The sequence below is a fragment of the Ixodes scapularis genome, unplaced genomic scaffold (assembly GCF_016920785.2).
Source record: "Ixodes scapularis isolate PalLabHiFi unplaced genomic scaffold, ASM1692078v2 PGA_scaffold3__209_contigs__length_174095766, whole genome shotgun sequence".
NCBI classification, from domain to species: Eukaryota; Metazoa; Arthropoda; class Arachnida; order Ixodida; family Ixodidae; genus Ixodes; species Ixodes scapularis.
In genome coordinates, this window is record NW_024609868.1 from 73,771,470 (window position 1) to 73,783,875 (window position 12,406).

General features: G+C 43.8%; 1 protein-coding gene across 1 annotated transcript in view; it reads left to right on the forward strand.

Moving 5' to 3' along the window:
• Nucleotides 1–397: 397 nt before the first annotated feature.
• LOC8034512 (cholesterol 7-desaturase nvd) overlaps nucleotides 398–12,406 on the forward strand; it is a 36,297-nt gene continuing 24,288 nt past the window's right edge. Inside the window, exon 1 of the mRNA XM_042292777.1 lies at nucleotides 398–472. Coding sequence (XP_042148711.1) covers nucleotides 398–472 — 75 coding nt within the window. The remainder of the gene's footprint in view (nucleotides 473–12,406) is intronic.

A 12,406-nucleotide genomic window follows, 5' to 3' on the forward strand; every position in this document is an offset into this window, starting at 1 on the left:
CCTGAAAGCTCTGGCTTACCCTGTCCAAAATAGAAACTGCTGTCCGTTACTTGTTAGAGGGAAAAAGAAAGAACATGTTAAATGGACCTCTGAAAAAAAAAATCACAATTGCACTCGCTTTTCTTAATTCCAAAATCACATACATTGTGGCTCAATGTGAATGGGAACAACGCTAACTAAGAAGTAAAATGTTTTAAGCAGGTAATTGAAGTTGTTGTAAATGCCGCTCTACAAATCTTGTGAATTAGAAATGTAATTGGCAAAATACCTTAACAAACAACATAAAATTGCTCTAGCATCCGCAACTATGTATTGTCGATTCAGTGCGTACTCAAACCAAAGTCCGTGTTTACGCGAGTGTCTTCGCTTTTTCAAGGCATTTTCACAGGTCTTAAAAATGCCAACTTTTATTAAAGGATGGGTTGACATTCTGATGATTACTGAGAACTTCTCTCTCGTCTACAAATGGCAGGTATCTGCTTTGCAGCCCCTTTTTGTTAAATAATTATAGAAGAGGTCATCATAGTTCTTGATCAAATCTTGGATTGTCGTGCTCTAAATAAGGCTTTCGCCTGCCTCTTTCAAATCCTACTGCAAAACAATATAATGTTGTGAAATAACACGGACTTAGTTCGATCTGGACTATTGACAATGACCTGCTTAAGTAAGAGTGCAAAATGCTAAACAGGCATTTTCTGCACTTCCCTGTTTAAAGTACAAAGAAAAAATCGAACTTTGCAGTTTGTCATTTTGTGCAAATTTCTTCGAAACCCTTCAGTTGTTGAATGCACCGAGGCATATATGGTGATACCTCGATATCGGTTCAAACAGGTCACCCCTTGTCTTTCTCGAATAAACATGCAACTGGACCCTTTTATTTGATTTAGCTCTTGTTGCAGCTGGAAGGTAAATTTTCTTGGTATGATTATCACAAAAATGCAATATTATTTCGTTTTGAGCGACCAGTAATCAAACTAAGCGTTTTCAAGGTGAACAGGACATTAAAAAAACACTCAATGAAAAAAAAAGTTTTTTTTTAAGCGATTTAAATGGGACACATATTTTTTTTTAATTTTTCCACGAGAAGAAAACAGATTTCGCACGATCTTTACGCTGTTATACGCGGTTAGACACAATTAGGCCCCAAATCTGTCGCCCTGCCCATTACCACTGGATTGGCTTGGCTGCTCGGCCGAACAGGCTAATAAGCCCGGTGTCCCTTTCCTCGACGTCCGGCACGTCTAGTCTGGTATCTGACAGCGCCTGTTAGTTGTGTGAGCGTCTGCTATTTTACCGCCGTCTATCGTCGTCTGCCATGCCTGAAGGACGCGGACATGCAATCTGCCCGTTGGCGTCCGTTTTCGCCTTTGTCAGTCTGCTATTCTGCCCCGTCTAAAAACTTTTACAACGCCCGCAAGACTCTATCATGAAAGCGGCGCTCTGGGGTTTCATCATGCGCGGGCGATGGTCCAATATTACCGTCTGTCAGCGTCTGTCGATGCGAGGTAAGAGGTAAAAAGCGACAAAGAGGACAAAAAAAAGCAACGAGATAAATATGCAGTATTTCAGCTTTTATGTTGTTGTTATTGTTTTCGAATGACATCCGCGAGCTAGGTAGACAGCGTTATAACGCACAATTAAAGCGTGACGTAAAGTTTTCGCTTTGGCAGGCCAGGTGCACTGTAAAACCCGAGAGCTCCTTGCCTTTCGAAGCGATATGACCAAAACATACCTGGACTAACTTGGTACGAGCGGAAAGCCCAATTCCCTCCAGCTAAATGGCTCGCAAATTCTTATTTGTGTAAATATATTCTCAGCGTGAAAACCACACTCTTACAAAAACGGGTCTATAGAGTCCTCCCTAAGGGGAGGAACGCTCTTGTAATCTATGTTCCTTCAGAATTGGAAAATCTTTCATCTCTGAAAAGGGGAGGAAAGTTCCTCCGTCCTATGCATCTCATTATGTGGGCCCCGAACCGAGCAAATTGAGCTCAATAAGACTTACCAGGACGCTACGCTTGTTGTACTGAACAAGAGGAGCAGCAAATAAAAGCGTAACACGTGCTTTCGGCGAACTGTATCTCCGAAGCCAGCTTCCCCTGCAAATAAAGAAACTTGCCTTTCAAAAGCAGTCACTCAGTCTACTCGTCGTCAGCACTGCGACGTTAAACAGAGACAACCGATACCCAGCTACTTCGCGCACATGAAGTCTTACCTTTGATGTTGCTCAAGCCACAAGTACTTCGTCGGCACAGCACATCACGAAGGGGTAACCTATTTGCGAAACCAAAAGCCGCTTTCAAAAGAGCAAATTCGAAGTAGCATACTTGGCTTATCGTTGCATGGTAAACAGAAAGCATCTCGAAGCATGAAAGAACGGTAAATCGTTCGCCACCAGGTGGCAAGATCAATAAAAGCAATCGTAAGAAGCTAGTCTAGGTGGCGCTAGGTACCGCCAAATTTATGTGCTGAAAAAGCATATTTAATTACTCACGCTTCGGGAACCTTTATTACAAACACATGTAGATACAATACGCGTACCATAAGTATCAGCTGAATGTATACGAGGGCAGAAACACACAAGGCACATAATAACTCCAATAGAACAGCACACTAACCCCGTTTCTACTTCCGAACTCTGCGTTTCCCCCTCTATACTCGTCGTTTTGAAGGTACGAATTTTCTCGGGGGCCGCATTTTTGTTCACTAATGTCATGCCTCTGAACGCATTTTGAGCGACTCAGGGGATGAATATCTTTGTAAAAAGTAAACGCTCATGTAATAATTATTTGGAAATCAATAAAACAAGCCGCTCCACTGCGGTTCCAAGCCATGTGTTTGCTTCCCCGTATAGAACGTCGTAGCCAATTTTTCTTATTTTTATTTTTCTATTTACGCTTTTCACGTTCGCCTGTAATTGTCATTTTGAATTAATCTATGCAGAGAGGGTATTCACTCAGCTGGAAGCGATACGTCACGGAGAGAGAAATCGCCTTTCGATCTACATGGAGTCAAAGACGCGACTTGTTGCAAAAGTGTACTAAGCTACAACGTTGCGAGCTCCGAACTTTCTAGCGCTCGTACCAACGCGGCACTTGGAAAGAAGTTTCTCCAGGAACCGTGTATTTATACAAAAAAATAAAGGATAGCTTTTTTTGTCGAATTTACCTACCATCCTCTCTTAATGCTAAGATTCAAACTGTAATTATGCATATTTGTTTTGTCGTATTTCAAGACTGTTCAGTACTTCTCCACAGAGCGCAATCGCTCTCGGGAAGTGGACAACAGGATATCGCAGACGACAGCCACATTGGCCACTGTACGATAAAAGCTACGGTCCAGACCAGCGTTTTAACATAACTATCCGCAAGTCGATGGATAGCACTGTAATACCTCAAGTAGTCTTAAACTCTTTAATGTAAAGCAGAATGTCAACCTGCCACACCCCGCGCGCTCCGATCACAACCCGACCAGCGACATGAATGCCCGACAGTCTACCTCATCTCATCCTGCTTTTACACCACTGATACGCGAACACGCTACACGGTCACGTCGGCAGCAATTCGAGTCTTCGTTCAAAACGCACAACGCGCACAACACTGCCATCGCGATGTTGCTGCTATGTTGCTGACGCTCTGAAATACAAAAACCACGTTGATTGTCGGTTGGCTCTCGGAATCAGAAAACAGAACCGGACTCAATACAGAAGACACTGATGTACCCGGCAGCAAAACCTGCCTGTCTTGGATGCAATTTCCGCTTTTTCCATAACGCGTTAATGAAACCGCGGAAACCACGGAACGGCATGTCGACGTTGACGACGCGTCGTCAACTTCAACATGTCGTTCCGCAATTCGGAGGCGGCCATTGTAGCCCAGTGTAGGTAGCGCTGCTGGCACAGCTCCGGAACTTCGCTGTTTCTAACAGCTTCGTTTGCTCGTTTTACAAAATTAGTGGTAAAAACTACAATGCAACCAAGATTTCTGCATGTTTGGACTGGGAGACGGAACTACAGACCGTCTTCGCTGTCGCGGAAGCTCAGTCAACTCAACAACGTTTATTAAACGCTCAAAACGTGCTAGAAAAACGAAACAGAAAGAAGATGAGGTGGGAGGGCGGAACTTTTCTCTCGTCTGCCTGGAGTAGAAGAAAAAACGTATCGTTCCTCCCTTCTCGAGTCCGCTTGGAAACGCGTCAGTAGAAGAGAGAAAAACGTGCCTTTGCTACCCTTTTCCTCTTTTTTTTTTTCTTGGATGCATGGTTGTAATCATGACGGTTGCCGATTTCAAAGAGCAGCGGGGTCGCTTTTACGGAGACATCTTTGCTCAGCATGAACACGCGGAAAGAAAGAAATAAAGCCAGATCGATCAAAATAGGCACGCTCGGCTTAAGCCAGTCCCATCAAGAAAACAAGCATCCGCACAGCGCTTCCCAAGGCGCTTACTTGCTAATGTTTTTTGCTGCAAACCATGTCGGTTGATGCTATCTTCCTATAAACACATCTGCGAACTCAAAACGACCTGCACTCTTAAAAATTGACGAGCTGAACGAGCTACGCTCTTTTATACTTCGTTTCAGCTTCGGTCCAGACGCAGCCGATGCTACAAGCGCGAGCATGTGGCCCAGAACAGTGCTTGCACTGCACAAGCGCGCGTGCTTGGCAGGGATGCTGAAAGCCCGGAGCTCGCGCTTCTAGCTTTGGCTGCGTCTGGACAGAAGCTGAAACGAAGTATAGCACGGGACGCCTTTTTTGCGCGTCGTCAGGGCGCAGTCACGTGACAACAGGTATCACGTGACAACCTACGTGGATATGTTGAGCGCGTGTGAGGGACTGGCTCGACAGTTGATCCTTTCGGACGTGACACGCTCGTTCTGAGCTCGAACGTCATTTCGGCACGTGTTTCAGTTAGAATATTGAATCTACAACAAGGGCGAGGTGGATATCCCTTTGTATTGCCTGCACGTAACAAATGTAAGCGCGTACACTAAGTAACACTGGGAAATTTGTCACGTTTTTTGTGCCTCCAAATCGTGCAAACGGGTCTTGGTATGGTTGCAGTCTCGCCTTGCATTTGACTCCAGCCCGGTTTTTCACCGTGTTTCCCAAGTTTCTTGTTTAGTTTAGATTTCCTCTTTGGTTCGTATACAACGAGCGGGTTAACTGCGAAACGATCGGAATGTAAAATAGACGGTTGTGAATGCAAACATTGCCTCCTTTATGTTTCTTAACCGGTGCGACCGAACAAAAGTTCTGGCACGGTTGTACGAGATACACGCGTTTTCCAATAAGCTGTACATTTTATGACACGACATTCCGCTTCTTCGTCTATATAAAACAGGAAATAAATTACAAACTGCAACGGTGCCGCATTCTGTAATGTTGGGCAAAACCAAGCAAACGTTGCGTGCGGCCTAATTGCTGATGTAAAAGAAGCTTTTTTTTTTTTTTCATTCCACACTATTTAAAAGGTCACAAAAACTGCAGCCCACTCTGCATATTTGTTTTCTGAAAATGCGTGTTGAACCGCGACGCCGCCTGCAAGCAAGTTTGTTTGACCGCAACGTTCAATCACTTTCCAGTCCTAACTCCAAAGCTCCAAATTTTGAGGTGTCAAAATAAGGAGAAACAAATATTTTGTGGTCACAGACGTCAAAATATATTTTAAAAGCTGCCGTTAAAATAGTTAAAAAAAATTGAAAAGATAGGAGAAGGGAGGGAAGGGGTTACATAGATGGTCACGTGATTCCTGTGGTCATATGACCGCGCCCTGACGTCGCGCGAAAAAGGCGTCTTGTTCAGCATTCGGCAGACGCCGGCCGCCATGTTTGTTAACGTTTCAAATCAAAGCGGGAGAAGCAATCTCAGAATACATTTGAAAACAATATGGACTGTATCTTGATTAATTGCTTCTAAAAGATAAAAAAAATAAACAATAGTCGATTATACTACTCTTACAGTACGGCGATACAAATTTACCACCGACCTTTCACACGTTAATCACCTCTACAGCCAATGCGAAATGTAAGCACCTTGTAAGCACGGTGCGGGGCTTAGACGAGCTCCGACCTCCATATTCTGCACCTGAATTGCCTCTAGTGGCGTCAATATTTCTCGTAAAAGGTTTATTTTTATGGTAAAATATTTTTTTGATTATACGTGTCTTTTTTAGAGAAAAAAAAAAAGCATTTCAGTGTCCCTTTAAGTTCTAGCTACAATCACCTTAGTAATATACAACTCCTTCTAAACCCCTTACAGAACTGTTATAAGAAGCTTTGAAACAGGAAATTTCGGATTCGAGAAAATAGTGACCGCATTTTTTCATGCTTAATTTTAAATCTGGCACATTACCAAGCATGGTTTTTGTTTTGTGACCACCCTTTAACTGCACCTAACAATAATATGCAAAAGCCAGTTAAAAAAAAAAAAAAATTTAAATTCATTTTTTTTTTTTTAGGTGGTGGTTTAAAGCCCACAATTTCAACTTGATAATGGGGTGGGGGAGACGAATACCGATGTGTGGACGCAGAAAAATAGGAAGGCCAGCAAAACAGAGTTCTCTCTGTCTCTCCCCCCCCCCCCCTTTTCCTCTCATTATGACGCACTCTCCAACGTCGTCTGCCTATCTTCCTGGCATAAACGCATCTCAAACCCAGGCGAAGGGCAAAAAAGTGACTCAAGGAAACAGTTTCAGACACAGCTAACCTGGGTGTTAGCTGAGTTTAGACAGTGTTGTTAGACCCCTGGGTATCTTCGCTTGTTTTTGGTAATGTACAACTAAATTTAATCCCTTGTAAGCCTCCTTCCTCAGTTTCTTGTGTGCAGATCAGACAAAAAGAAACTTGAAGTACAAAAAAAAAAAGAAAAAAGAAATTCAGGTATACTTAAATTGTTTTGGGGCAATAATAACAACACTGTTTTCAAGATTTAGAGATAAAATATGTTGAAATTACCAGATTTGGAATGCAGAGGACGAGGTACGGCTCAGTAACTTCAATAGTGGTCTTTCCAGTGATGAATACCTTTTTCGCCCGAGATGTTTAATCTTTTTGTTAAGCAGAAATTTCTCGTTTGGCGCAGCCTTGGAGCAGCTCTACAGCCCACAGCCTTCCATAAACTGCAGTGATATTGTAATCATCTCCAGTTATGATGCGGAACTTAAAATATGCAACACCAAACAGATCTAATAAAATTCGAAGGACAAAGTTGAGTGCAATAATATATCCTTTTATACGTATTTTATGTTAAGTAAAAAAAAGTGTAATTGAAACCCTGGGTGCTAGTGCTAAATAGATAAGTTGTATTCTCAATATGTTGTAGTTACGAATAAGGTTGTTCAGTGGAACTAAAAACAACATGTGTCTCAACATATAGCAATAGACCAAATAGACCAACAGAGTATCTGATATATATGCCTTGAAATAGCAATTAAGACTTTTCCAAAGTATATTTAGCTCAATAACTCTGATTGAAAACAGCCTCACGGTTTCTTTCTGGTGAGTTTTATACTTTCTTATTATATCAGAGTCAGGCTGTCAAAAACTTACCTAAGCCAATTTGCTCATTTAGATGAAATAACAGTGGGGGGCTTTTTCCTTTCACTCTCTCTCCCTCACCACCTTACTTCGCATTGTTTTGCTCAAATTTCTGCAGATGTGTAAGCAGTGGCGCCTCTCCTTTCACTTTATGAGTAAGATGTGTCGCAGCAGTGCCTACAATGGGAGTGACTAGTGCTACAGTGAGTCTGCTACGATTCTTGTACTAAGCTTGGATAGAAGCAACACCAATATATGAGTAAAAGCAAAACGTCTTCTTAACCTTAGCGTCCAGCTGAGCCACCCAGGAAGGATTAGCCTGTTTGGAAGGCACACATGGCATCAGCTAATTGTGAAAAATTGGGTGTTCTGAAAAAAAAGAAAAAAGAGAAGATCCCTTACAGTTTGCGGTATTAGAGATATTTAGAATAGCGCAATCTAAAGCTTTGCGTACGCAAAGAATAGCGTCGTCGCCACTGCGTATGCGCCAAACGCTAACCACAATTTGCGCTTTGCGTGCGCTATTTTAGCGTACGATATTTTTCTGAAATTGCGTGCGTACGCGAAGAGTCTTTGCGCTCCTTCAACGAGAAGTTGGCTGAAGCCAAGACGTGCACAATTAAAAAAATGGCGGCTCCCAGGACCATGTCTGCGACCGCTTTGGCGGCGTCGTGAGTGCGACGTCGGTGGCATCCTCGCGACTGCGATTTTCAATAGGCACGACATTGCACTCCTTTTCGGCGAAGGTACGATGTACGGAGGCCTTTCTTGCCGAGGCGACGCAAAAAGCGAGCACGACCGGTGGGCCGCTCACGTCGCATTCTCATGCTTAAACACATCTAAAATGTTACTCTGAACCAAAAAACTTGTTTTTCCTCAACTTACAGCATTTCGCGTGTGGAATAAAAATTGTTACTGTATCTTGGTGGCGTCGCAAGCGCGAGATTCTTGGAATTTCGCGTCGCGGCGGAGAAACGCTATTCTAAAACTTCCTTGCGTAGTGTGCGCTAATGCAAGCGCTACATTTAGTGCTAGCATGCGCTAAAATTGCGTACATTATTGTGAAACTTCCTATTAATATAAGGATTTTCAATACCGCTGCTTATTGAATTTTGCACAGGATGTCGTCTGCCATGGCTGTCACAAATCTTGTAATTTATTTATTTATTCGTTACCTATATTTTGCCCTGGGGGAATTATTGGGAGGGGGGGGGGGGGGGAGGGGGGCGGGGAACTTACATGTAAACACAACAAATACGCAAATGGATGCTTGTGTTCATGCCCCATTTCACCGAGGTAGCGGAGAACTCCACTGATTCCACAGGGCCGTTGCAAACAGCGGGTAAAATTCTAGAAGCCTGTAGCTTTGTGGCTATAAATAGCATGCAACTTCCGTAGACCCAGTTGTAGCTTCTTTCACAAACAAAGGTCAAATTTGACGGGCCAAGCAATCTGAAATATTCTTGAATTTAACAAATGGAATTCCAGTTTGAAATTAGGTTCATTGGTCTTCCTTCAGCTATTCAATTAATCTCCGCACCTTGACACTTAACCTTAAAAAAAAAAACAAAAAAAAACAGCAATTCCTCAATTATTCTCTCTGCCACGTTTAGAAAGATATATCCGCCAACCTCTTCATCTGTGAAAGACGGAAAACATTGTATATCTTACGTATACGAGATACCATGAACATGTAAATTATGATGAGAGTGAAAACAATGATGGGGAAGTGGCATGCACCATCATCGCAGGTCAGGCTACATCAGTGACCTGGCCGCCAGCAATACCCTTGTTACACGGGCAGACTTAACTGCAGTTACGCTAAGCCACGGTTAGCGCACAATATTTGCCGACAACATTCTGCGGCTGTGCAGTCAAAGCTATGGGCGCACGTGCGCTTGAGCATCTTGAACATCCATCAAAGCAGTGCACGCGCGCTCTTCACTTGTTATGGAATAGCTGTCCGAAAGTATAGTGCGGTATCAGTGGGGCCGCGTAACAGCACTTAAGCTGAGTTAACCGCGGTTAAGTGTGCCCTTGTAATACCCTTGTTACACGGGCACACTTAACTGCAGTTACGCTAAGCCACAGTTAGCGCACAATACTTGCCGACAACATTCTGCGGCTATGCAGTCAAAGCTATGGGCGAACGTGCACTTGAGCATCTTGAGCATCTATCGAAGCAGTGCACGCGCGCTCTTCACTTCTTCTGATATAGCTGTCAGAGAGTATAGTGCGGTATCTGTGGTGCCGCGAAACAGCAGTTAAGTTGAGTTAACCGCGGTTAAGTGTGCCCGTGTAACAGGGGTATAACAGGGGTATAAGCATTCTATGTTCTATCATCACCATAACATCCACACCCACACACCAAGAGACAAAATGTGGATATAAAAAAGAAGCTTGTAATAACCATAATAACAAGAAGCTCTGGAATGTCGGACAGATCTTCAGAAGCAGCAGCAGTGTCCAAAATGTCTTGGGGCCCTAGTCAATCGGGATGACCAGGGTCCGTTTGCTCGAAGCCGGTTAACTTCAACCGCGGTTAAAAATTAACCGCCCTTCCCTACTAGGTACCTACAAGTACCTAGCCAAGTTTGACGAGGGCTGGATGAGCGATAGCTCCGTGTTTTATTATGGGGTGGTAGCTGGTGTCACCTACTGGCTGTAGCGAATATAAGTGGCTTCCGTGGAAAGGTTCCCGAAATGGGGCGACCCAAAAAATGCGCGCTGCCTGGTTTTCGCGACGCAGCGCGGCATACACTTGAGCTTAAGAAACAATTTTTATTCCTCGTGGCACAAATAATTCGCAAGGTAAAACTAAATTACCCCTTGTTTGGAAATTTTCTAAATATTTGGCTGTATGAAGTGAAGAAAAGCCTCGTTGAAATTTCCTTCCGAGTTCGAAAGAGGACGACGAAGTTGAGTCCTAGAAACGATGAGAGAGAAGTGAGCAGTGAAAGGCGGGCGGTAAATCGACAGCATGGTTGGCCAGCATGTAAGAACTGTATATAACACCGTCATAAATTGAAAAATCTGTAACTCGGCTCCACTGAAAATTGACCTATAGACCCGTTGCACTCGGGCAGGGGGCGCGAGCGCGTCCGCAAGACACGACCATGTTATGCTGGCAGCACTATCCAGGTGGCGCTGTAACGTTGAATTTTGCACGTGCCATGTTCGAATGCAAGCATCTGTCAGCATCTGTAGACGCGCGATAACAAAACACGTAAAAAAAGAAAAACTAAAATAAAATAAAAAATTAAAACAAATTATGCAGCTCGCGGCGTCAAGGTTCCGTTCAGCTTTATTATTTTATCGCGTTCTTTCATACCTTCCGTGAGCCCGTATGTTTCACTTTACGTGATAGCGAAGCTGAAGCTACATGCAAAAACATGTTCCCCTGAACGATGCTCGCACTGCACGAGCGCGCGTGCGTCCTTGGAAGGGACACTCCAAGCTCGGAGCTCGCTCTTATAGCCTCTGCTACGCTGGCACTTAGAATGGAACGGAGTATAAAAAGCTGTAGCGGGGAAGAGTGATGACACACGTTCGAAACGCGAGCCAAATATTCTATTTTGCTCGTCTGGAGCACTGCTAAAACTTGAGAGCTACTGGCCTATTAGTAAATTACCCGAACATCGAGAAGAACGCTGGAAGTGTAATTCTACGTTCCGCGCGCGCTGGCCTTCCACTTATAAAAAAAATTTGAAGTAAATAATCATAATAAATCTTTGACGAACGCGCGTGCACGGCAAAATTTGTTTTAGGCTTTTTGCTTCAGAACAGTTATTACTGCAGACGCCAGCACGTGCAGCGCGTGTAATTACACTCGTAGCATGCACCTCGGTGCTTTTGAAATTTAGCGAAAGGTCTATTGGAACGCTCTCTGCTTCTGTGTACTATCAATACCCGGCCGATTGAGTCAAGGCAATCCACTTTCCAAAGACGTTGCCAGGCCGAAACTATCGCGTTCATTTAGGCTTAGGAATGGCCAGAGTCGAAACTCTATCTAAAAAATACGGCGACGTAATTGCTCATGTTTTGCGTTTTAAGTGAGGTAAGGCAACGCGAAAACCTCCTGCACCATTCATTGCTGACAAACGCGTCCGCTACTGCAGCTACTACGACGTATTAGTTCCAAAGAGAGCGGCGCTCACGCACCGGGGTACCGCCATGTTTCCCCGCCGTCCTCACTCTGTCGGTCACGTGACCCGAAATTCCCCCTCGTAGGGAAATCCGGTTAACCGCGGTTAGTTAACCAGCTTCGAGCAAACGGACCCAGAAGAGTCCCGAAACTCTTCTGGTCACTGGAGCAGCTGCTTTTGGGGATTGGGCATTCCACGGCTTGTTGGCATTATCCGTACATCATTGGAAGTCAGGAAAACATTGTGTTACAGGTGTTATACCGACACTGAAAGAATTATCATATCTAGCCAATGACATATGAATCAATACAATGACAGTGACCGCATTTCCTGCCTTATGAGTCACACACGCACATACACACTTTGCCTACGGCACGTGCTTTCGACTCCGCAAATATCGGCTGATCTTCTTTTTTTGTGCAGGAATGTTTCTCGACAAGCGAACCAGCTACTAAAATTCAAAGGTAATTTGTAATCTGAGAAGTTACTCGGTTAATATAATAAAAGTGAACTACTAATTCCCGAACTACACGTATAATTGAAAGTAACTAAACCACTCAGAAAATTAGTTAAACAACAGTAACTTGAGTAGAATAGTTGAACTTTGTACAAGTCTACCCAGTTGCCTTTCTAGTACGCCAGGGAGCGATAGTGTTTGGAGCGAAACCGTTCTTCACGAGCTGGAAGAGTTCTTGGGGCGTCAAAAAACCTTCCAAAAACGGATTCCT